Below are 22,634 nucleotides of genomic sequence, written 5' to 3'. Positions count from 1 at the left end.
AATGTTACTCCCTTGGGGCACTCCAATATCAATTGGGCGTAAACTACTACGAACGCCATTTATTACAACAAATTGCTTCCTATTTGAAAGATAACTTCTTATAAGATTGTTTGCGATTCCTCTTATACCACATCTGTCGAGTTTTTTCAGAAGAATTTCGTGGTTTATTGTGTCAAAAGCTTTTTTCAATTCAATGAAAAGACCTCCAACAATGTTTTTTTGATCTATTTGACTGATCAACTCATCAATAAGCTCAATAATCGCAGTAGTAGTTCCACAAGAGTGGTTAGGTGCCTGATTTCTAATCCAGAGGTCCCACGTTCGAGACTTCGCTGGAAACTTTTTTGTTTATTTTCATCCAAATTTTGTGGCATCGTATATCTGATCGTGCCATGTAGGCATATAGCTTCTACTTTGGTAGGTATATAGCCTTTTCATGCATTCTATACGATTGAATTGGTTCATATAGAATGATGTATATCAAAAGTTATACCAACCAAAATGTTGACTGGGGGTTCACTGGGAAGCAACTCAATGTCGAAGCTTGTTATCGCATGTCGAACTCAAATTGATGAACTGAATTCAGTCAACTCTGAAAACCTTGTTTGGGTATCTGGCCATTAGCTCGCGATGGAGCATCGCATGCACGGATAAAAATCTGATCCCCACACCATGATTTACAAATCATGAAATTCATAAATTGGTTAGGTCATAATATCAGGATCACAAATCATGGTTCCTGGAGTCATAATCATGATTCCTCATAAGCATCACATCCAGTGTGAAAACACTAAGCGGCGCACTTTGCTTCATCTCATTCGTATCGATCACTCATAATTCAAGATTACGAAGCGGTTGAGTGGTAGCGTACGTGGCTCACAATCGGAAGGTTCTTGGCTCGAATCTCAATGTATGCTATTTTTAACTTTTTTTTTATTTTGTCGATCATAAACGGATGCGCGACTCAGCATTTTTGGAATTTGAATCATGATTCCGAGCAATCAGCTACAAAAACCTAACGCGTGTGTTGCGTTACGGCAATCTGACTCATGATATCATGAGTCCAAATCATGGTGTATTTTCATAAGATGAAAACACGCTGGAATCATGATATCATGAGTCATAATCTTGTTTTTGGATTCTGATTTCTACCCGTGTGACTTCATTGGCACTGAGCCAGCTATTCCAATTTCGAAGTGCTGGGTGAAGCTTCGGATAAATTCTTGGGCGGCAACTCAGCACAAGCAATATTGGAATCACGGTGTGCCAGAAACCGTTATTAACAGAAAAAAATGTCCAAGAATTCGGTACCTACCATTCGAAAGATATAGTATTCAAGCAACTTCTCCGTGAATATGAAAATATTCTTACGAGGGAATCGAAAGTTATAGTGATTTGAAGGTTTTGAGCTATTTTGCATGGGATATTCACATGCTTATAAATATTCCTCAACGGTGCATCATTATTAATTTTTAAACAAGCCAAGTAACCATCAGCTTTGCATTAAGCATTCAAAACATGTGATATCGAAGTATTTTCTCTGTAAATTTGAAATCATTACGTTGAGAAAACCAGAAGTTACAGTGATTTGTATATTTATCATTATTTCTATGATGTGTATATTAGAGCTTTTCTATGGCTTTGTTATATTAATGCACAGATTTTACAAATAAAAATGTCCATACGACTGACACTCGGCATTTAAAAGATGTATTATTCAAGCATCTTTGCAGCTAGTTCGAGAATACTTTATCTAGAGACAACATAACTAAAGTACTTTGAAGTTTTGGAAGTATATTTTGATTATTAAATTACCATGTTCAATGTTTCAACCACTACTAATTGCAACAAATTCTTATCAATACCTATATTGATCAATGTGATTTAATAGCGTGAATGACCGCCTACTGTTGCTTTTCCGTTATTACAAGAGCAACTATACATGCACAAGGAACCAACTGATGCTACTTAGGATTAATCGCACCACTTTTAGTGTGTAAGTAATGGAGTTCTCATTCCTTGTAATAAGCAGGACGCGGTACTGCTGCGTCCGAATACAGGTCAATTGGGGTTATGGAATAAATATTTACGTGTTACTATCTTTGAGGAAGCCGTTGGAATCCTCTGCACTTCCACGATAAGTCAATGTAGTTTGGAAAATTGGAAGAGGTTATATTAAAGTTTCGTCTTGGTAAACAAAACGCTTAATTACAATAGTCCTAGGAATCATCACATCTTTTTCCCTGGTTATACCCTGTTATATCTCCCTCAAAACATAATGAAGTCAATAACATAATGAATACAATAAAATAAAAAGTAACCCTTTTTATGCCCAAAACATGACTGAAGAGTCAATATTACGATACCTTTGATGACGAACCATTCAAAGATTTTGTATGATGCAAATCATGCAGCATCAATCCAAAAAATAATCTATAAGTATCTAAAGGAAAAGTCGACACTTACAGTATCGAATAATTCAAGGAACCAAACAAAATATAAGGCTTGTTGCATCTACATATTTTGCAAAACATGAAACAAGGTTAATTTCTACAATAAACTCCTACTGACTGTTAATTGAGCAAACACTTATATAAACGTATCCCCTTCGCTGTCATGAATAAAATGTGAACCATCATATTCAGCTTATTTAAAACACTAGAATAAAACAATCTCACCAGTTGATAATCCAAACTCGACTGAGCAACAAGGTGTCACTTTCAAATTATTCAGTTTCACCAATATGCTTATTTGGGCCATAACAAAACACTGACCCGCAAAAGGCGCGGAAATGAAACAAATTTTACAAAAACGAACCCATTTGCTTGTGATTTAATGAAGCATTGGATTTCTGCAATGAAAGATACAAGTTGAATGCAAATCTGTTAAGTTAATTTGTGTCGAAATTGTTAAATGCGTGTTGGGCACACTATTTCAGACGATTGAAAAAAAAATCTTAATTACTCCAAAACTTCAAAGTACTCTAGTTATGTTGTCTTTTTATAAAATATTCTCAAACTAACTGCGAAGATAATTGACTACTGTATTTTTTGAATGCCGAGGGTCAGTCCTATAGACATTGTTATTTGTAAATTATGTACACTTTCATAACAAAGGCATATAAATAAGCTCTAATATACACATCATAGAAATAATCATAAAAATACAAATCACTGTAACTTCAGATTTTCTCGACCAAATGATTTCAAATTTGCAGAGAAGGTGCTTGGATATCACATGTTTTGAATGCTTAATGCAAAGCTAGTGATAATTTGGCTGGTTTACAAGTTAATAATGATGCACCGTTGGGAAATGTTCATAAGCATGTGAATTTCCCTTCCAAAATACTCAAAACTTTCATATCACGATAACTTTCGATTCCCTCGTTAGAATATTTTAAAATTCACGGAGAAGATGCTCGAGTGATATATATTTCGAATGGTGGGTGCCAAATTCATGGACATTTTCTGGCACACCGTGGGAATAGTTTGGAGTCGTGTCGTCAAACAAAATTGTACATTACTGAGCCATTTCCAAGGGTGGCGAAGTATTTAACACGTCTGTCAAAGCAGAATTTGTGAATCCGATTATGGAACTTCATATGACCTGATATGTAACTGCCCAGTTTTTGCGCAGATGCAATTCCAATTATTTGATAAATTCTTATGAAGTGAAACTGAATTCGGAAGCCTGAATCTTCAGGACATTCTGTTATTCTTAACTCGCTCTCTTTACGCTCATGCGTTTTGCAGTGTCCTTCTTAGGGCGCTGTTCGAACCCATTGTGGTATGGGTTGGACTCATTTTGCTTTTGCGATCTTCAAGGGACCGCACTCCTATTTCCTCCCATCTTTCCCTTCCCTTACCTCTCCCATCGGGTAAATGATGAGATAGGCTCAAATATGACGATGGCACAAATCTCCCAACTGGTGGGGAATTTGGGGAATTGGAGCCCGCCTTCTGATACCTGATACATTCTAAAATCCAGTTCTTTTCATAGATCCTACAGCGGTTGATGTGGCAGTGGAAGTTCCCATTCCCGTGTTATCATAAATTTATTAATTACTATTTATGAACAACTTAATATACTTACCGAATAAAGGATGTCATCATTAATTTTAAAATATACCAAACTTCCCATTTCAGAATTTTATTGTCATTAATACCTAGTCAAATGTAACATAGAAAGTAGAAAAAAAAAATTGAAACGTCACATTAGATCACATCTTGTACTGCGAATTGGTAAAAATTGATACTATTCGTTTTTTATATTAAATGTATAGTACGTCATCGGTAATAATTGTCTACATTCGTAATTGTTTATTTTTTCTTCTGAAAACTTTGAGCAACTTTTCTTCACCACGCCATTCTATTCAACTAGAATAGCGAGCTCAGCACTACCTAACTGTAACAATTGACTAAAGGATAAGAGTTTAATTATTCTACTGTTTTTTACAACTATGATAAACTTGGTAACCGGTTGTCTCTCTTTCTCTCTCAGTATCGTGCGCCCTGTGTTTGTGTGCGGCATGTCTTTTGCGCATCTGGTCAGGTGTACTGAACCCCAGCGGAGCATCCGTGAGTCATCCTGAACTCAACATATTTCATACCTAGAACGGGGCGGGGTTTAGGGGGTGGTTTGGAAAATTGAGATATTTTCGGCAGATTTCTTAAGCTATTGTAATGCTTGCGGATAGTGAATCGATGAGAACAAAGAACAGAATCAGGATTTTCTTGCAGACAAAGCGATCTGCGACCTCGCTTTATAAGTATTGCATACTGTCCAGGAGTTACTATTGCAATGTATCTGAATGAGTACAAACATTTCAATGTTATTCATACACCAACCATTAGCACGTGTTTAAATGAAATTGCGTGTTTGATATCTATCAAAATTATTAATTTGATCTTCAATGTGTGGCTAGTTAGTCGATTACTAAGGACAATAATTTTCCTTAAACAGGTTATTGGACTATTGTTATATGAAAATATGAACGAAATCAACATGCAATGTTCATGCAATTCAAAATTAAAAAACCGTAATAATTCATACCGGCAACCGGTGGCAAGTTAATCATTATTTTACAACTTTTTGTTATTTTATTTTTTTTTTGTTTTTTTTTGTGTGAAATGCTTTTCTCTTAGAAAAAACATCTTTTCAAAATGGAAATTGAAAATAATACCTTTGGATGTTCAATTCAATTCATATAACAAAACAAGTTAGAGAAAATATAATTGTCTTATTAATTTAATTTCATTCTCTAAAATCCGCAAAAGCTAGCAAATCAAACAATAAGAGGTTTGGATCATTGAGTTGCAAAAATAAGCTTTGAAAACTCGCGTTATATACTTGAATGTAGACTTTTCAAATGCTATGTATCTTCAAGAATGTGTTGAAAATTTTGCACTGAAACTTAAGTTTGAAAGTGGGTTAGTTTCAGTATGGATTGAAAACAGTAATTGAATTGTAACACCCCTTTCAATTCTAATGTAGTAGTTATCTTGTGATAAGATAGGCTTATTTTGCCTGCGAATGTTTGGTGTCGAGTGCTTGAAGTACTAAAACTGATACTTTCTGGCTATTTTGGAATACTAAAACCCATGAAAAAACGTTTTTCTACGCCTATTGGCCCATACAAAATGTATGGAACAAATTTTACCGATAGAATATTTTAAAACCTTATGTTTATGGACATAATATTGATCTCTAGCGAGAAAAAACCCGATGTTTTACGCAGAGGTATTATACATGTGGAATTCCGAGAATAAACCCGTAGAGGATTGCCCAACGATGCCAATACTCACTATACGATGCAGATCGGCACGTCTTGTCGGGTCGGTAGTCCACAGGAGAAAGAGGACGAATTGTGCTACTGCGTGCATACGTTAGTGATATGCGTGTTGGCAGTGCATGCCGACTCGGTTGGATAAACGTCAACTGGCAGCAAACCGAGCGGTACATTGTATAGCATACTATCTCTCATAATAGGGTATCCCACAATACATAACATTTATATTCTTTTCGATCGGTTATACTTCACGAAAGCCTTAAGTAATATGAACCAAAACGGTTACTTGTATTTTCCCAGTCCAAGTAATCATTATGAAAAAGAGAACCCAATCTAGCATTTTTCAGAAAAAGCTTTCTCTAGAATATTGTTTGGTTCATTTTAACAAAAGGGATCAAAATAATATGGAAGCTTTGTGACATGGAAACATTTCCAGAAACCTGGAAGAAAGTTTCAGAACCCGTGGGGCCATGGAACAAAACATTGCCGCATGGATGCTAAATGCATGATTTGCGAAGGTTCTTCTCACGCTAAGGACGTCTGTCCTGTGAAAAAAGATACCAAAAAGTTTATATACGCAAATTGCGGTGGCAATCATAAGTCTAATTTTTGGTGTTGCCCTTCTCGTAAGCGAATTGCCGAGGCTCGTACCAGGCAGATAAACGGCAACAATTTTCGTAGCAGGAATTCTTCAAGCAGATCTCCAACAATTCCAATTTTTCAGTTATCGATCGCTTGCTCAAATATCATACCCATCAGGTTAATGCTAATCATGCCCATTCACAAGCTAATTTTCTCCCGTCGGCTAACCGTTCGAATCTTTTCAATTTGAAGGTAAATATCCGAGATAGCTTCTATGCCAGTGTTGTAGTACGTAATTCCAGTTCCTCTCCTTTTTTCCTACGGGTGACCTGATTACCGCTGTGCTAAGGGATGTTTTAAAACATGTTAGATAGCTTAAAGCGACGCCTGTGTCAGACCTTCAGAGGTGAAAGGGGATCTGATTAAAGACCACGATATTTATAACATTTTTAAATTTCTATCGTTTTATTTAAAATTTGAAGTGAAAGTTACTTACTTTAATAGAGTAAAGTGGGGCAAAAGTTCGAGTGGGGTAAGAGTTTCTTTTTAAGATTTCTAGCTCAATTCAAAACAAATCTTATAAATATCATGGTGGTTCGAATGATATTCAAGTAAGAGACTTTCACTCCAAATTTCATAAACATCGATTGAGATTTGGAAAAGTTATGGCTATTTGTTGTTTTTCGACGTGAATATTGTAATTTTTGGTCAAACTTTCGTTGCATGGAACCAATTGAAGATAAAATCTTTTTCAATATTTTATGTAAGGGCGTTTCTAGGCCTATCATAATGTTCCTTTGAGGTGTATTAGGTTTTGCATAAATGCTTGAAAACAATTTTTGGCCCATAGTGGGGCAAAAGTTCGAATCTGCGGGGTAAAAGTTCGACCCATGTATAAAATTACGGAAAAATTTGCAAATTGCCTAAAACCCACATATAATCTTCAAATTTAGTTAAATTTGTCCGATCGCGTGAAAACTGTCACCAAAATTTTGCATTTCCACTTAGTTTTGCGAAAAACTGCTATTTTTGAGTATATTACAATTAACCCGGTTTTGGGAAATTTTTTGATGAAAATTTAGTGTGTATTTTCCGGTAAACTTAAGTTTACGGCTGGTGTAAAGAATGCCTGTCATATAAGGATCGATATTTTGTGTTTTTGCCAGTGAACTTTTGCCCCACACTAGATTCGAACTCTTGCCCCACCGGTGGGGCAAAAGTTCGTTTAAGACAATCAATTTTGAAACTGTTATAACAAAAAATGGGTAAATATTTTGACACAAGTTTATTCAGCAAAATTATAGCCAATTTGTAGAAGGTTCACTGTATGCTATTTGTTTAGTTTTAACTGTTATTATTTTCCCGGAAACTTTGATTATACCACTAAGGTCGAACTTTTGCCCCACCTTGCTCTACTATTCGAACCACCATGACGTTTAAAAGTCTTGACATTTAAAACTCCGCTCGAACTTTTGCCCCACCATACTCTAAACCTAAACATTGCATTTTGTCTCAAAGGTCTATCGCTCTATGATATATATGGTAATGGATTCAGAATCCTCAGATAAGTAAAAGGCGGTATTTTGGGCAAAAAAATTTTATGCTGTGTAGTAACGGTCTGGCATAGTAGTGTTTTAGAGGGCATTTTTTTTTCTTGGAACCTACATATCTCGCATACTGTGGAACACATAAAATACTATTAAGGTGCATCGAAGTCAAACCTCAAATTTTCTAGAGCTCAAATCTAGAGAACCCGACAACCGTTCGCGTTGATTTGATCGATTGGTCACCATCAACGAGTGACCACTGAGTTAAATTTTCAGCACAAATAGTTGTCTGGTTCTCTAGATTTGTGCTCTTGAAAATTCGAGGTTTGACTTCGATGCATCTTCACATTAAAGAAATACGCATTTTTTTTTGCTTGGTTGGTGTATAAATAATCGAAATCAACAATTAAGTTTTTTCAACATTGGTCGAGAGAAATGTATTTGACTATGCCTCCATTGTACTTTATACCTGTGAGTTCTAGAAATGTCCTTTCTTTCTGGTTAGATCCTATTATTTCCACTAAACATTATTACCGGTATAATGTTAAAAATTACGCGCTTGCCGCCTGCCACCGAAACCTCAATGAACCCGAATGAACTACATCGTAACAACACTGTATATAAATGGTTAACGTAGTAAAACAAATAACGCGCTTGATTTTGAAATAAACAAAAAATTGGTAGGAATAGTTAAACATGTCGTTCGATAAATATCCATTTATTTACAATCGGTAACATTTATCTCTATCTTCCACGCATCCGTTATCAATCATGAAAAATGCAAAGGCCAAACCTGCGAAGAAGAAAGGAATCGTGTATCGGTCTCAGATAGTATGGTTTCGTTTGCATTTTCTACGGATTTAGCAGACTGAGGACTTGTTGGTAGCTCTACTGTTCGGTGGAGAAGTGAGTATAGATTAAATATGCCTAGTGCTGTAACTTCGAAGTAACCAGAAAAGAACTACTCCAATACTTAGTAAACTAATAGCAGATACAGATCCCGACACTGAATATGTAAAGGACGTAATAAAAGAAATATTTGTTGCTGTTAGTTTATCTGAAAATACCTACTGTAAGGCAAGGATTAGTTCTGCTATGTACTTAAACTTATTATGAGTATTTCTGTACGCTGTATGCTAGACTGATGCAAATTTTGAAGTTTTTGCTCCCCTATGCTTAAACGATGTCAATTATGATGAAAATGATCCTCCCAAAATTTGAAGTGATTCGGAAGAAATTTGGTTGTGCACACGCTATTTGAAATTTGTATGGAAAGTACTATGGAAAACGCAAACCTTTTGTGTTCAGTCCTCTAATTGCTCGTCATAATAATCTATGGAAAAGTGAACACACTCATCTCATGTGAAAACTTCTCAGCTACAACTTTGCCGAAGACAACATTTTGATTGGATGTCTGGATAATTTGTTATTCTTGATTCAAAAGTTCAAACCACGCTGAGATGATCATTCAATTACTTTCAGAGCAACACTGCATTTTTGCTGTAGAACATAGTAGCCTGGATTACTTTGATCTATTCTTCCTGCCAGGAGCACCACTGTTGCCTGCTGAGCAGTTAGTTAAGCATGTAAAATGCAAACCCACTTTATGATGATGAATAACAATTTATCCTGACGTCCAATCAAAAAGTGGTCTTCGGCAAAGTTGTAGCTGAGAGGATTTCACATTAGAAAAATTTGTTCACTTTTCCACAAAATATTATGACGAAGAGATAGAGGGCTGAACACAAAATATTGGCGTTTTCCATAGTAATCTCCATATAAACTTCAAATGGCGTGTGCACAGCCAAATTTCTTCCGAATCACTTCAAACTTTGGGAGGATGCTATTTACCATAATTAAAATCGTTTAAGCATAGGGGAGCTAAATTTCAAAATTTGCATCACTCTACTGTATGCCCAATTGCTTCAGAATCCGAATACTAATGGAAAATATCAGTTTAGGGTTTAAGGACAAAAGTATATAAACAGAACATCGTAAAAAAAAATTAGGCTTCATAATCCGTCTGTTTTTTTCTCTCCGACCTACGACGTATTGTGATTCGGCTTTTTGCCACAGACTAGTTTTTCAAATAACAATATGAGAAACTCTTGCCTCGATTCACTTTGGCGCGAGGGTTTTTCTCGGCCAAATTTTCTGAAAGTTTGCACTGCACAGAAAGAAAAATTCATGTAAATTTCAACGTAAAATCATGCACATGACGGGAATGCCAGATATGTCGCAAATTTTCACGTCATATCGTATAAAATTACAATAACGTCATGTAAGTTTCCGCTATACATCGTGTAATCCAGCATGGGCTCTAACCGGTTACACGATAATTCGCCTAAATTTACATGATGTTGATGTAATTTTACACAATGTGACATGCAAAATTTGCGACAAATCTGGCATTCCCTTTATTTGCATGATTTTACGCTGAAATTTACACGTCTATCGTAGATTACGGGGTAAAAAATCACATTAGCGGCAGTAACTTGATCAATTTCAAATACAACCCTAGGTATTAGTGTGTGTACGCAGAATAATATTACATAAGAATGAAATACTTCCCAAGTAACAATTTTAGTTTTATGAATTACTTCCAGGTTGCTATAAATAAACGCCCATAAAACCACGGTCAAGGCACTGTTGCCTTCATCGCATCCCCCCAAACTTCTTGTAGATTAGAACGTGCCTAGTTGGCCCACTCTTAAAGAGGCTATGAAGTGTATATTTATGTCACACAAATAAAGCAAAATAGCATTTATGGAAGCTGTTTTGAGGCCACCTGTTCTAGATGAATGTCGTTTCATCTCGAAAATTATTTTATCATAACGTTGATCTTGCCGGATTTGTTCCAACGTAAACAAAACAAAATAAGATTGAAAACACGGTCGTGATAGTTTATTTCGTAGTGCTTTTTTTTTTCGTGTGATTTATTTGGATATAGTGCTCGAATCTTTAGTGCCGAGTGAGATTTACTGTGAAATGTGATGTGAAAGAAGTAAATTTACCTGTCCCCCCTCTGAAAGTGGCATATTTCTAGTTATTTAGTTTTTGCTAAAAAATCGCCAGGTAAAGAATTCAACATTTCGTGGTTTGCTTGGACAGTAAATGTGCTTTAAATTATATTCAGTCAGTTAAATCATCACTCCATAGCATCTTATGAACAAATTCATGGAGATAATATGATTTGAAATAGTGAAATTGTGGCAAACGGAGTGAAATTAATATGGCGGAATCATAATTGATAGATTGCCATCAACAAATGCTGGTTTGTTATCATAAATACATAAATAAGGCAAACTGCTATGATTCGGCATTTATGGATGTAAAATTGCCTTAATAAATGCTGATTTAAGATGATTCAGCTATTTTTCGCTTTTTATGGTAACTAAGCAGCATTTAACACAGTTTGACAGTTCGGGCGTGCTGTTGTGAAGAATGTACGCAAAAAAAAAAAATGAAAACGCATATCAGTTTTGCTTTTCTCATTAGAAAAAAAGTGTTCTTTAGTAATAATGCAATATTAAAGACGTTATATTGGAGTGGTAAGTTTTAAATTTGCAATGCAAATAGTGTTTTCGCATCTTATGAGCTCCAATACTGATTTGGGAGGTATAAATGAGGTAAGTCATGAGAAACCAAGTGGAAGTCATGCAGCTTAAAATCAGCTTTTATGACAACAAGCTGTATTATATGAGTCTTTTATCATAGCCGTAACAAATTAGAGTCGTTCAGCCACGGCAAGCAGTTGAAATAAGGTATTGTATGCTGCAATAAAGCAGGTTTTGTAGCCACAAAATTTTGACTTTATGTTTTGGCTCTGAAAGGTTTTGAATATAGCCAAGAGCCGAATTACAAAATATCATCTTTTGGCAACGTTAAATGTCGCCTCTAAGTATTATAGCAATCACGTAACTGTCATAAAACATTATTAAATCCACACGAAAGCCAAGTTGCTGTGGAATTGTTACTTGGGTTGTATAGGCGTTGAAATATCCATGAATGTGTATGGCAAATTTCACATTTTCAAAATATTTTCCATATATCTACAGAATCAATAGTTTTAGTCATTCAAGTAATTTCTGCTCGTTTTTCTCACCTATAAATGTTACGAGCATTCTTGGCCATCTCAATCAAGCTTACTTTGGGGAAGAGATGAAATAGTTACTAAAGGCCTTTTTGGATGTAGAACATCCTTTACTACTCTAAGTTCTATGAGACTCTTCGGACAAATGTACGCGAAAAAAAGCTGCCGAATGATCACAATGATCAAAATTGATTCCGTTGATCTTCTGGGCCTTTATATCGAAGGCTTTGATAATCCTGTATCAAACAATGTATGTATCAAACAATGCTCATCGCGATATTCTATGATTGTAAAAAAATGCTGATTGTTTTAATGGCGCTCTACGAACAAAAGGGTGGATTTGAATCAGAGACGAATATTTCGTCTTTGGATGAATGATGAAGACTTTATAGATTTCACTCTTTTGAGTGTTATGTTTTGAGACAATTCTAGAGCAACATGTGAAAATCATTGACTCAAACTCTAACTCAAATAATCCCGTAAGAGCTATTTCATTTGAGATCAGTCTCGCTAATCTCACGATTCGCATTAAAAATCACTGAACCGCGTTCAAGCAGTCAAAAATAATTCAATCAATAATTCTGTTGGAAAATTGTCAACAGCTATGCTTGCTATTTGCGTTAGTCTGGTTTTCTATAACTCTATTCTTCCAGCAAGGAATTATTGCTTAGTGCGAAAATCCTGTGGGAACACAAGACAATGCTCGGTACGTGGAACTGTAAACCTCACAACTTCGGGATCGGTATCACACGCATGATCGCCAATGTGCTGAAGGACCGTGGATTCGGCATCGTAACGTTGCAGGAAGCATGTTGGAAGGGATGAATGGTGCGAACGTTTAGAGGTAACCATACCATCTACCAGAGCTGCGGTAACACACACGAGCTGGGAACAGCTTTTATAGTGATGGGTGATATGCAGAGGTGCGTGATCGGGTGGTGGCGGATCAATGAGATAATGTGCCACGTAGGTTCTATCAGAAACTCAACGCATCCCGAAACATTTTCGGACCGCGAGCCGAGGAATACAGGGATAAGGATGGGAGATTCTTGACGGACGAGCGTTCGAAAGGTAGAAGCAGCACTTCGACGAACACTTGAATGGCTCTGAGAGCACAGGAAATATAGGTCGAGACAACAGAACAAATGCCTTCGTCAGTTCTGCGGACGATAGAGGCCAGCCCTTACTTTGAGGGAGGTTAAGGATGCCATTATTCAGCTCAAGAATAATAAATCTGCTGGCAAGGATGATATCGGAGCTGAACTCATAAAAATGGACCCGGAAAGGCTGGCCATTAGCCTGGGACACGGTTATATAAACAAATTAGATTCTCGCTCCAGTCTACTTTTTGGATGGCATTTGGATCCCATAAATGTTGTGAATACCAGGTCCCAACGCATCTCCTTTTCATCGAGGTGGCATACGATAGTATCGACCGCGTAGAGCTATGTAAAATCATAGAAGAGAACAGCTTTCACGGGAAGCTCACAAGACTAATAAGAGCAACGATGGAAGGTGTGCAAAATTGTGTGAAGATTTCAGGCGAACATTCCAGTTCGTACGAATCCCGCCGGGGACTACGGCAAGGTGATGGACTTTCGTGCACGTTGTTCAATATCGCGCTAGAAGGTGTTATGCGGAGAGCCGGGCTTAACAGCCGAAGTACAATTTTCACGAGATCCTGTCAATTTGTTTACTTCGCGGATGATATGGCCATTGTTGGCCGAACATTCAAAAAGGTGGCAGACCTGTACACCCGCCTGAAACGCGAGGCAGCAAAAGTTGAAATGGTGGTGAATGCGACGAAGACAAAGTGCATGCTAGTTGGTGGGGCCAAGCGCGCCTAGGTAGCAGTGTTACGATAGACAGGGAAACGTTCGAGGTGGTCGACGAGTTCGTCTACCTTGAATCCTTTCCGACGGCTGACAATAACGTTAGCCGTGAAATACGGAGGCACAGCATCAGTGGAAGTCGGGCCTACTATGGCATCCACAAGAAGCTGTGGTCAAAAAAGATGCAGACCCGCACAAAGTGTACCATGTACAAGACGCTCACAAGGACGGTAGTCCTCTACGGGCTCGAGGAGGACCTGCAAGTACTCGGAGTCTTCGAAGGTCGGGTACTTAGGACGATCTTTGGCGGTGTGCAGGAAAACGGTGTGTGGCAACGAAGGATGAACCACGAGCTCGCCCGGCTCTACGGCGAACCCAATATCCAGAAGGTGACCAAAGCTGGAAGGATACGATGGGCAGAGCATGTTGCAAGAATGCCGGACAGCAACCCTGCAAAGATGGTGTTCGCTTCGGATCCGGTTGGTACATGAAGGCGTGGAACTAGCAGAAGCAGCGAGCTAGGTGGGCGGATCAAGAGCGCATCGATTTGGCGAGCGTGGAGCAGAACCGAGGATGGAGAGATGCGGCCGAGTATTGTGGCGTGAAATTGTTGATTCAGAATTAGGGGCTGTCCATTAGTTACGTAAGACAATTTTGTCAGTTTTTTAACCCCCCCTTCTCAAGGGTAAGATTTTTTGTATGAAAATCGAAAATAATTTGTATATCGCGTAAGAAATCTCGAACCCCCCCCTTCCTTATAAACACTTACGTAATTAATGGACCACCCCTTATCTGTTTAGATGTTAATTAAACAAATGAAAATGAAGTAGACTTGGCCTGGTCAGAGTAGCGTGTCTTGGTTCAATGTGTAGGCTAAGTGAAGGGAGATTTTGCTCTGGCCATTTCGACACCGGAATATACCTGAGTTCCTTGTTGCACATTGTTTTAAATAGTTAAACAGTTGGTTCAAATGAGAATTTCAGCTCAACGAGTTTTTCTTTATATTCTTTCAAGGAATCGGACATTCTTCCAGGAATTAATCCAGGATTGTTCGGCTACTCTTCCGGGTACTTTGCACTCCTTGAGAATTTGTTAGAGAAATTCTTCAATGTTTTCTATCAAATGTATTGTTTCAAAAATACAAAGCATGTGTTCATGAGTTTTACATTAAGATTTTTTTCGCAAGTAATCCTTGATAAACTACTTCAAGAAATTAAAAAAAGGGTTCTAGGTTTATAAGACTTCCCCTAATATCACATTAAGAAATCACTCACTCACCAGAATCCTCCAAATAGTTCAAAACACTCTGAATTACTTGAGGGATTGTTGCAGGTGTCACATCATTTTTTTTTTAAATCAATTTTATTTACTTCCAGACTTCATCTTCTAATGTTATTCTGTAAATTCTTAATGAAATGCATCCGATGATTTCTTTATAGTTTTTCTAGAGATATCTCTGTGAAAACCTATAGTTTTCTATTAGAATTTTTCAGAATTAACACTATTAGTATTTTATTTTTTAAAAGGCATTAATCAAAAATTGAAGTACTAAATAGGAACTTCAGTTTTAATTCCTGAATGAGTTTAAGAGGGAATGCATGGAGAATTTCCAGTGAATTCCATATACTTGTTACAATATCTTCTTAGCTAGAATTCCTGGAACCAGTAATCAACCAATTCCTTATGTTTTTTGAAAAAAAGTTGTTCTATAAGACAAGGACTATCATTGTTCGTGTCATGAGTCTGACCACTTAAAGAGCTGCCTTATTCGACAAAGTTGCTCAGTAGCTCACGGGCTTTTTTATTTTAGCCAAAAAATTCGAGATTTTTCCACCAGAACATTTGTTTCGTGTGCATTTTTTTCAGTATGTCAATGACTATCATTGTTGGAGCCAGCTGATTCAAAACTTTGCCACCAGATGGCGCTAATGAGCTTTCTTTTTAGAAGATGTATCAGAAGCCTGACCACTTAGAAAGATCTTAGGCGTCTTCGGCAAAGTTTTTTAGTAGCTGTTATTAGTTGGAACAAAATATTCGAAGTTTTGGCACCAGGCGGCGCTAGTGAACATCAAACTTTTGTTTTGCAGATATCTCATGAGACCACTTGGAAATATGTAGTCTTCGGTCAAGGGTTGTTTGGTAAGTTGAGGACTATCATTGTTCATTTGGGAGCCCAGATAACTGTAGCGGTAAACACTCAGCTACTCAGCAAGATCAAGCTTGATCTCCTAAACAACTTTGTCGAATATATGTTTTTTTTTTTTCATATTTAATCTAGATCGAACATGAAACAAAGTTGAACATGAAAAACCAAGGGTGTTGTACAAAGTACAACGCGCGACTACTCGCGTTACAGAAATTCGCTCAACACCCGATAAGACTCGCTGGAAAAATTCTAAGTACTCCCATGAACGATTTATGGGGAAATCCCTGGAATGATTATTGTAGAAATTCCTTGAACAATCTCACGGAAAATATCTAAAGGAATATAAAGTGGAATCCCAAGAGCAGTTCCAGGGGAGACATGTTGAGCTTCTTTTATAGAGATCTACATATAAAAACTTCTTTACTGATGTCGTTATTTCAAGCATCGACTGCATTGCAAACTTAAGAAAATTTTACAAAAAATAAAAAACAAAAACAAAGCAAAACAGTTTACCTCGATACAACATAACTATTTAACCGAGGAAGTTTTTGTAATTACATCGAAAACGTGTTTTATTTTTCTGGACGTTCTGAAATCCAATTCAAGACTAAGTTTTTTTTCGGACGTTGGCTTTTGTTTTAGGGCTATATTCAATGTGCAAATAAACGAAATTCAATTCTACAGTCGCCTCTCCACATCTCGATATCGAAGGGACCATCGAGATAGGGAGAGATCGAAACAAAGAACAAATCTTTGATGAATAATAGATTGAAAAACACTCCGTTGCCAAGAAAGTAATACACAAACAAACGTCATTTTGCGCTCCTAATTTGTTTTGAATCCCAAAACTTTGGTCTAGTAACCTTCGAAATTGCTCATATCGACATACGGAGAGAAAATTGAGAACGAAAAATCAACAGAAACACATCGAGATATGGAGATATCGACATAAGGAGGATATCGAGATATGGAGAATGAGAATGTATGCAGACTGAAGGGACTTATGAAATCATCGACATAGGGAGAGATATCGAGATGTAGAACATCGAGATGTGGAGAGTCGACTGGAGTAATTTTTGATGATTTGGAGTGTTTTCTATGATTCTAAAAGTAATGATTCGACAATTTGCGAATCTGTCCTTGGAAACACGAAACCTTATATACGATTTTTATCTTCCAATGGCGTCATAAAACGAATGGCAAAAACGTTTTCATTACGTCGTAAATTGTAACAGAGAATCATTAAAAGTTGAACTTTCCAACAAAACTAATTATTAGTCGGATTTGTACTTTGAATAAGTACAACTAAATCGTCAATTTTGAATTACCAATCACGAGAGATCATTCAACCACAAGGTCTTAAGTTCAAGCTACCAATCTCAACAACTTGCCTGATGTTATCATGGAATGTAAAATATGTTCATGTACTTATGCATATGTTCATCGTGAATTATTTTTTTTTCTAGAGTTTCATATGGTCCCTCACCAAATAAACCTATGAATTTAGTATCTCACATGAAACAAGCCTTCGACATGTGCAAACAGTTGGAGAAACATCCCAACGAAGTCGACATATTGATGAACCGAGGATAAAATGAAAGAACATCATTGTGCAAAAGTAGAAAAATACTCAAAATTCCCCCTGGAAACGTTTTAAGGGTGTTAGTCTGATAGTAATTATTTACAAAAGAGGTACAGGTGTGGTGAAGCAATTAAAAATGGTGCAAAAATTGTTTCATAGTTACCGCTGTTGTGCCAGTAGTAGAGAGCTGCCAGAACAAACACATGCCACCAGTTATGCGAGTGCCCGATGTAATCCACTTTGCCGGCGAACCACCGTTCCGGTATCCTGGTGACGTAGATCAGGAAGGCCGTGCCCGTCAGCAAATACATCACCATCACGCGTGGAATGAATAACTACGGACGAGAAGAGAAAACATGGGTAGGTAAGTATCGAAAATCGAATTTGGAGGTCAATCCTTGTGTTCATCGAAGGTGCAGTAGATATACCACGGTGCTCCTCAGACCGTTATTTTCTCGTGAGGCCCGTCTCTAAGTAACGCTCTTTCGATTATACAGTCAGTTCTCTCCAACTCGATATTGAAGGGACCATCGAGTTAGGGAGGTATCGAGTTACATAATTGAAGTTTATTCTACGAGTGGCGTGAGGTGACTATTGTCGGTCTCGTATAGCGAGGTGACAATTGCCGACTCGAGTGAAGTGACTCGCCGTGTATATCAAATGGAGAGTCACTTCACTCGAGTCGAGTATTGTCACCTCGCTATACGAGACCGACAATTTAGTCACCTCACGCCACTCGTATAAAAAACCCAAATATAAAACCAGTGTAACTGCGATCCTAGGGACCATCCAGGTAGCCATGAACACCAACTTCTACTCAAAACTCTGCCTATAGGCTACAAATAACTTAACAAAAGAACCTTTAACTAAGTTTCGATAATATATTTCTTCTAATTATAACGGTGAATGAAAAAACCTTCAAATATATCTGGCTTTCATTAAATTCATGGACTTATATTATCAATAGGTCGTAACTTCAAATCGGAAATCAAATATTTTATTCAAATTTTGCCCAAACATGCATCTTTACCATAGAAAACGACCTACAAGCACAGATTTGATGAAGATTTTGTTTCCTGATTACAACGGCCTGTGAAACAGTATTTTAGTAGCTGTTATTAGTTGGAACAAAATATTCGAAGTTTTGGCACCAGGCGGCGCTAGTGAACATGAAATTTTTGTTCTGCAGATATCTCATGAGACCACTTGGAAATATGTAGTCTTCGGTCAAGGGTTGTTTGGTAAGTTGAGGACTATCATTGTTCATTTGGGCTGGCTTTCATTAAATTCATGGACTTATATTATCAATAGGTCGTAACTTCAAATCGGAAATCAAATATTTTATTCAAATTTTGCCCAAACATGCATCTTTACCATAGAAAACGACCTACAAGCACAGATTTGATGAAGATTTTGTTTCCTGATTACAACGGCCTGTGAAACACCATGTACACACGATCAGGTCAAACCGATCAAACGCATAGCCGCCAACGCGAATCAAGCGATAACGGCGTCGAATACTGATGATGCGGACGACTAATGTCAATGAGCTTGACATTAGACTTGAGGCGCGAAATTATGCAATGCGTGTCGCATCGTCGCGTTATCCATCGCATCAGGTGCCTGGCCCGAAGTCGGTGGTGGGTTTAGTGGTTTGTCGAATTTCACTTCCAAGGCTGGAGATGGATCACATAAATGAATACACGATTGACCGCGAATGCGATGCGTATAAAATGACCACCGGCCACGCGTGGCAAGGTCGTACGTTGTCGATCGTCGATTTTGATGCGCGGTATGGAATGCAGGGTTGTTTGGCTGTCGGTTCACATTTGAAATGCATATGGAGCACACTGGGGCAGATCGCTGTTTCTAACGGCTAAAAAGCTCACTTTTATCTTATGGTAGGACCTTTTCAGCAATAAACTTTATACTGCAAAGTTGTTAATTGAGGTATTTTTGATATATCTTCCGAAGACGCTAATGTTAAATCACATACGTAAATGGTGCTGTTTTTGGGAACAAAACATTTTGTCCTCAAGATTTTGATGCATTAAAATGGCAGCTTCTTCTTCTTCTTATTGGCGTTAACGTCCCCACTGGGTCAGAGCCTGCTTCTCAGCTTAGTGTTCTTATGAGCAATTCCACAGTTGTTAACTGAGAGCTTTCTTTGCCAAAGTTGCCATTTTTCGCATTCGTATCTCGTGTAGCAGGTACGATGATACTCTATGTCCAGGGAAGTCAAGGAAATTTGCATTACGAAAATATTCTGGACCGACTGGGATTTGAACCTAGACACCTTCAGCATGGATGTGCTTTGTAGCCGCGGACTCTAACCACTTGCCTGAGGAAGGCCCTCCAGCAGCTTACTGCATCTAAATTTTTGTCTACGACTAGTGTCGATGTACCAACTGATCAGCTAAGAACAAAAAAATATAAAACTTGAATAATAAATCCAGCGATATTATAATTATGATCATCTGAAAGCTTTTTATCTTGATTTTATAAGAAATATATAAACACTTCGAAACATCATATTCATGTGTTCAATATCGCTTAATTCACTTGTATCTATATAGTGACTTTATGACACTACCCCGAATGCCGCTACCCCAAATGCCACTACCCCGAATGCCATTATCCCGAAAGCCATTACTCCGAATGAGTCATTACACCGAACGCCACTACCCTGAATGGGTCACTACTTCGAACGCCATTACCTCGAAACATTTTGAGATCAACTCTGATTAGAAGACAGGGAGATAATTGCATGGTTCCTTATGTGCATAAATCAACTTTGTCTTAAGCTATATATTTTTCAAATATTAGAAGACAAAAGAGAAGCAAGGTTTTCAGCAAAAAAATCTTACATAATAAGTTACGTTTGGATTTGTCCTTCAATTTTTGTGAGATCCACAAAGATACAATACAATGCTCTGCACAACTCTATTTAAAAAAAGAGTGAATTTGTTATGAAAAGGATAATAATATGCGCAAAATTACGATGGAGTAAAGTCTTCTTGTACTTTGCTACCCACTTCCTCCACTTACAATTTTTAGATGTCAGTCTACTGGCATTAGGATCTTCCAAAACATATTGTTTACTAAGCGATGGCAATGGATGATCATTAGCGCGGTTCATAATTCAAAAAAGTTTGAAAATTCAATCTCTTATATCATTCTTATAATCGTTATCATAAAAATAGTGTTCTGTGAAATTCTCAGCTTTGTACTGGTATGTAAACACAAACTCATCATCCTATTGTGAAAACTCATTCTTCTAACTATAATAAATACATTTGCTTAAAAGAGCAAGATAATCCGACGGATAGGAGAAGAGATGTTCTTAATTTATTTGCTATTATTTTGCTTATATCCCTCAAAACATCGACAAAATCCCAAACAAAAATTGAAGAAATTTATTTCTTCAGCAACATTCTTCATTAAGGTTTGAGGAATGAGTTTTCACTATTGTATAATAAGTTTGTACTCATATTATAGTACAAACTTGTTTGGAACGTTTTTCAAAATTTCTCTGTAATAATTTCCATAACCTACATTGTCCTTGAGTTACCTTTAAATCACCACTGAAAAAGCTGAAAACTTCATAGAACTCAATTTTTATGGTGGGGATGGTAAGGGAAATATGGGAGATTGGATTTTCAAACATTTTTAAATTTTGAATCGCCCTAATGATCACTCTGATATGATCGCTGCAAGTGTTGCACAGTATAGGCCGAAATCGTGAACTTAATTCAGTAGCACTCTTAAACGTGATTTTTCTGGATTAGTATAGCAAAACAAAACATTAGTGACTAGCTTTTCAAATGACAACATGAAAGAACAGTTTCCGATAAAATGCTTGCAGCTTTGACGTGAATAATCGCAGAAGGTCATGGGTTCAACCCCAGGCCCATTCCTTTCATCGTATTTTGTAGTTGTATCTTTCACTTGCTTCTATCATCCATTCTTAATACAGTCGCCTCTTCACATCTCGATATCGAAGGGACCATCGAGATAGGGAGAGATCGAGACACTCCGTTGCCAAGAAAGTAATACACAAACAGACTTCATTTTGTGCTTCTAACTTGTTTTGAATCCCAAAACTTTGGTCTAGTAACCTTCGATATTGGTTATATCGACATACGGAGAGAAAATTGGGAACAAAGAATCAACAGAAACACATCGAGATATGGAGATATCGAGATAAGGAGCATATCGAGATAAGGAGAGAACAAATGTATGCAGACTGAAGGGACCTATAAAATTATCGACATAGGGAGAGATTAGGGGCCCAGATAGCCGTAGCGGTCGCAGCTATTCAGCAAGACCAAGCTGAGGGTCGTGGGTTCGAATCCCACCGGTCGAGGATCTTTTCGGGTTGGAAATTTTCTCGACTTCCCAGGGCATAGAATATCTCCAGCTTCCCAGGGCATAGAATATGCAGCTTTCTTTATTTTTGACAAAAAAAAACCTTTCCCTACGCTTCCATTCTTCTATCATTATAACACGCCTTTCATTACGGCTGATACATAAGCAGTCTGCTAACCAAACAGCCAAGCCTCTGTACCATAAAAATTACCGCCCCTATACCCTTTCCGCATGAACTGGCGTAGACGCAGTGGTATATACGGTCTAGCGTGGGAGCCAGTTTAATGATAAATTCCTCCCCCTTCCCCTCGTTGGTCGGCATTCTGAAGTGGCAGGCAGCATTATTGCCTAAAAATAGAAGACCACCTGCACTTATACACTGAGGGTGTCTGTTAATCCCAAGCATTCCTTGTGTAAGTGCTACTGATCTGGCGATACTGGAGTAGCAACCACGGGCGGCCAATCAAACTCAAGCTCAACATATTGAGAGAGATGGGCCGTCTTCCCTGGGCATAGAGACACAAATACAAAACTGATCAATTATAAAATCAATAACTGTAAAAATGCTTACTGAGCTGAGAAACAGGCCCTGTCCTAGAAAGAAGAAAATATAGTTGCCAACAGGTTATTTCGAAAGAAAAGGAAAGGGAAAACATATGATGAAAATTCTACCGACGAATTTTACGCACCATTAAC

The 22,634-nt window shown here is 37.5% G+C and overlaps 1 protein-coding gene across 12 annotated transcripts in view; it reads right to left on the bottom strand.

Annotated features, from left to right (window-relative positions):
• Positions 1 to 4,133: 4,133 nt before the first annotated feature.
• LOC5578826 (progestin and adipoQ receptor family member 3) overlaps positions 4,134 to 22,634 on the bottom strand; it is a 103,574-nt gene continuing 85,073 nt past the window's right edge. For 10 of the 12 annotated variants that reach the window (XM_021846159.1, XM_021846164.1, XM_021846189.1 and 7 more), the window contains 2 exons: positions 17,734 to 17,905; positions 8,432 to 8,710 (listed from right to left, as the gene is read on the bottom strand). In XM_021846159.1, coding sequence (XP_021701851.1) covers positions 8,640 to 8,710; positions 17,734 to 17,905 — 243 coding nt within the window. In that variant the 3' untranslated portion in view covers positions 8,432 to 8,639. Of the gene's footprint in view, positions 4,610 to 8,386; positions 8,711 to 17,733; positions 17,906 to 22,634 lie in introns of those variants that run through there. The other 2 variants (XR_002500761.1, XM_021846226.1) reach the window with 2 other exon arrangements.

The sequence above is a fragment of the Aedes aegypti genome, chromosome 1 (assembly GCF_002204515.2).
Source record: "Aedes aegypti strain LVP_AGWG chromosome 1, AaegL5.0 Primary Assembly, whole genome shotgun sequence".
Taxonomy (NCBI): Eukaryota; Metazoa; Arthropoda; class Insecta; order Diptera; family Culicidae; genus Aedes; species Aedes aegypti.
The sequence above is the reverse complement of the archived record's forward strand: the minus strand, read 5'-3'. Positions and strand labels throughout refer to the sequence as shown.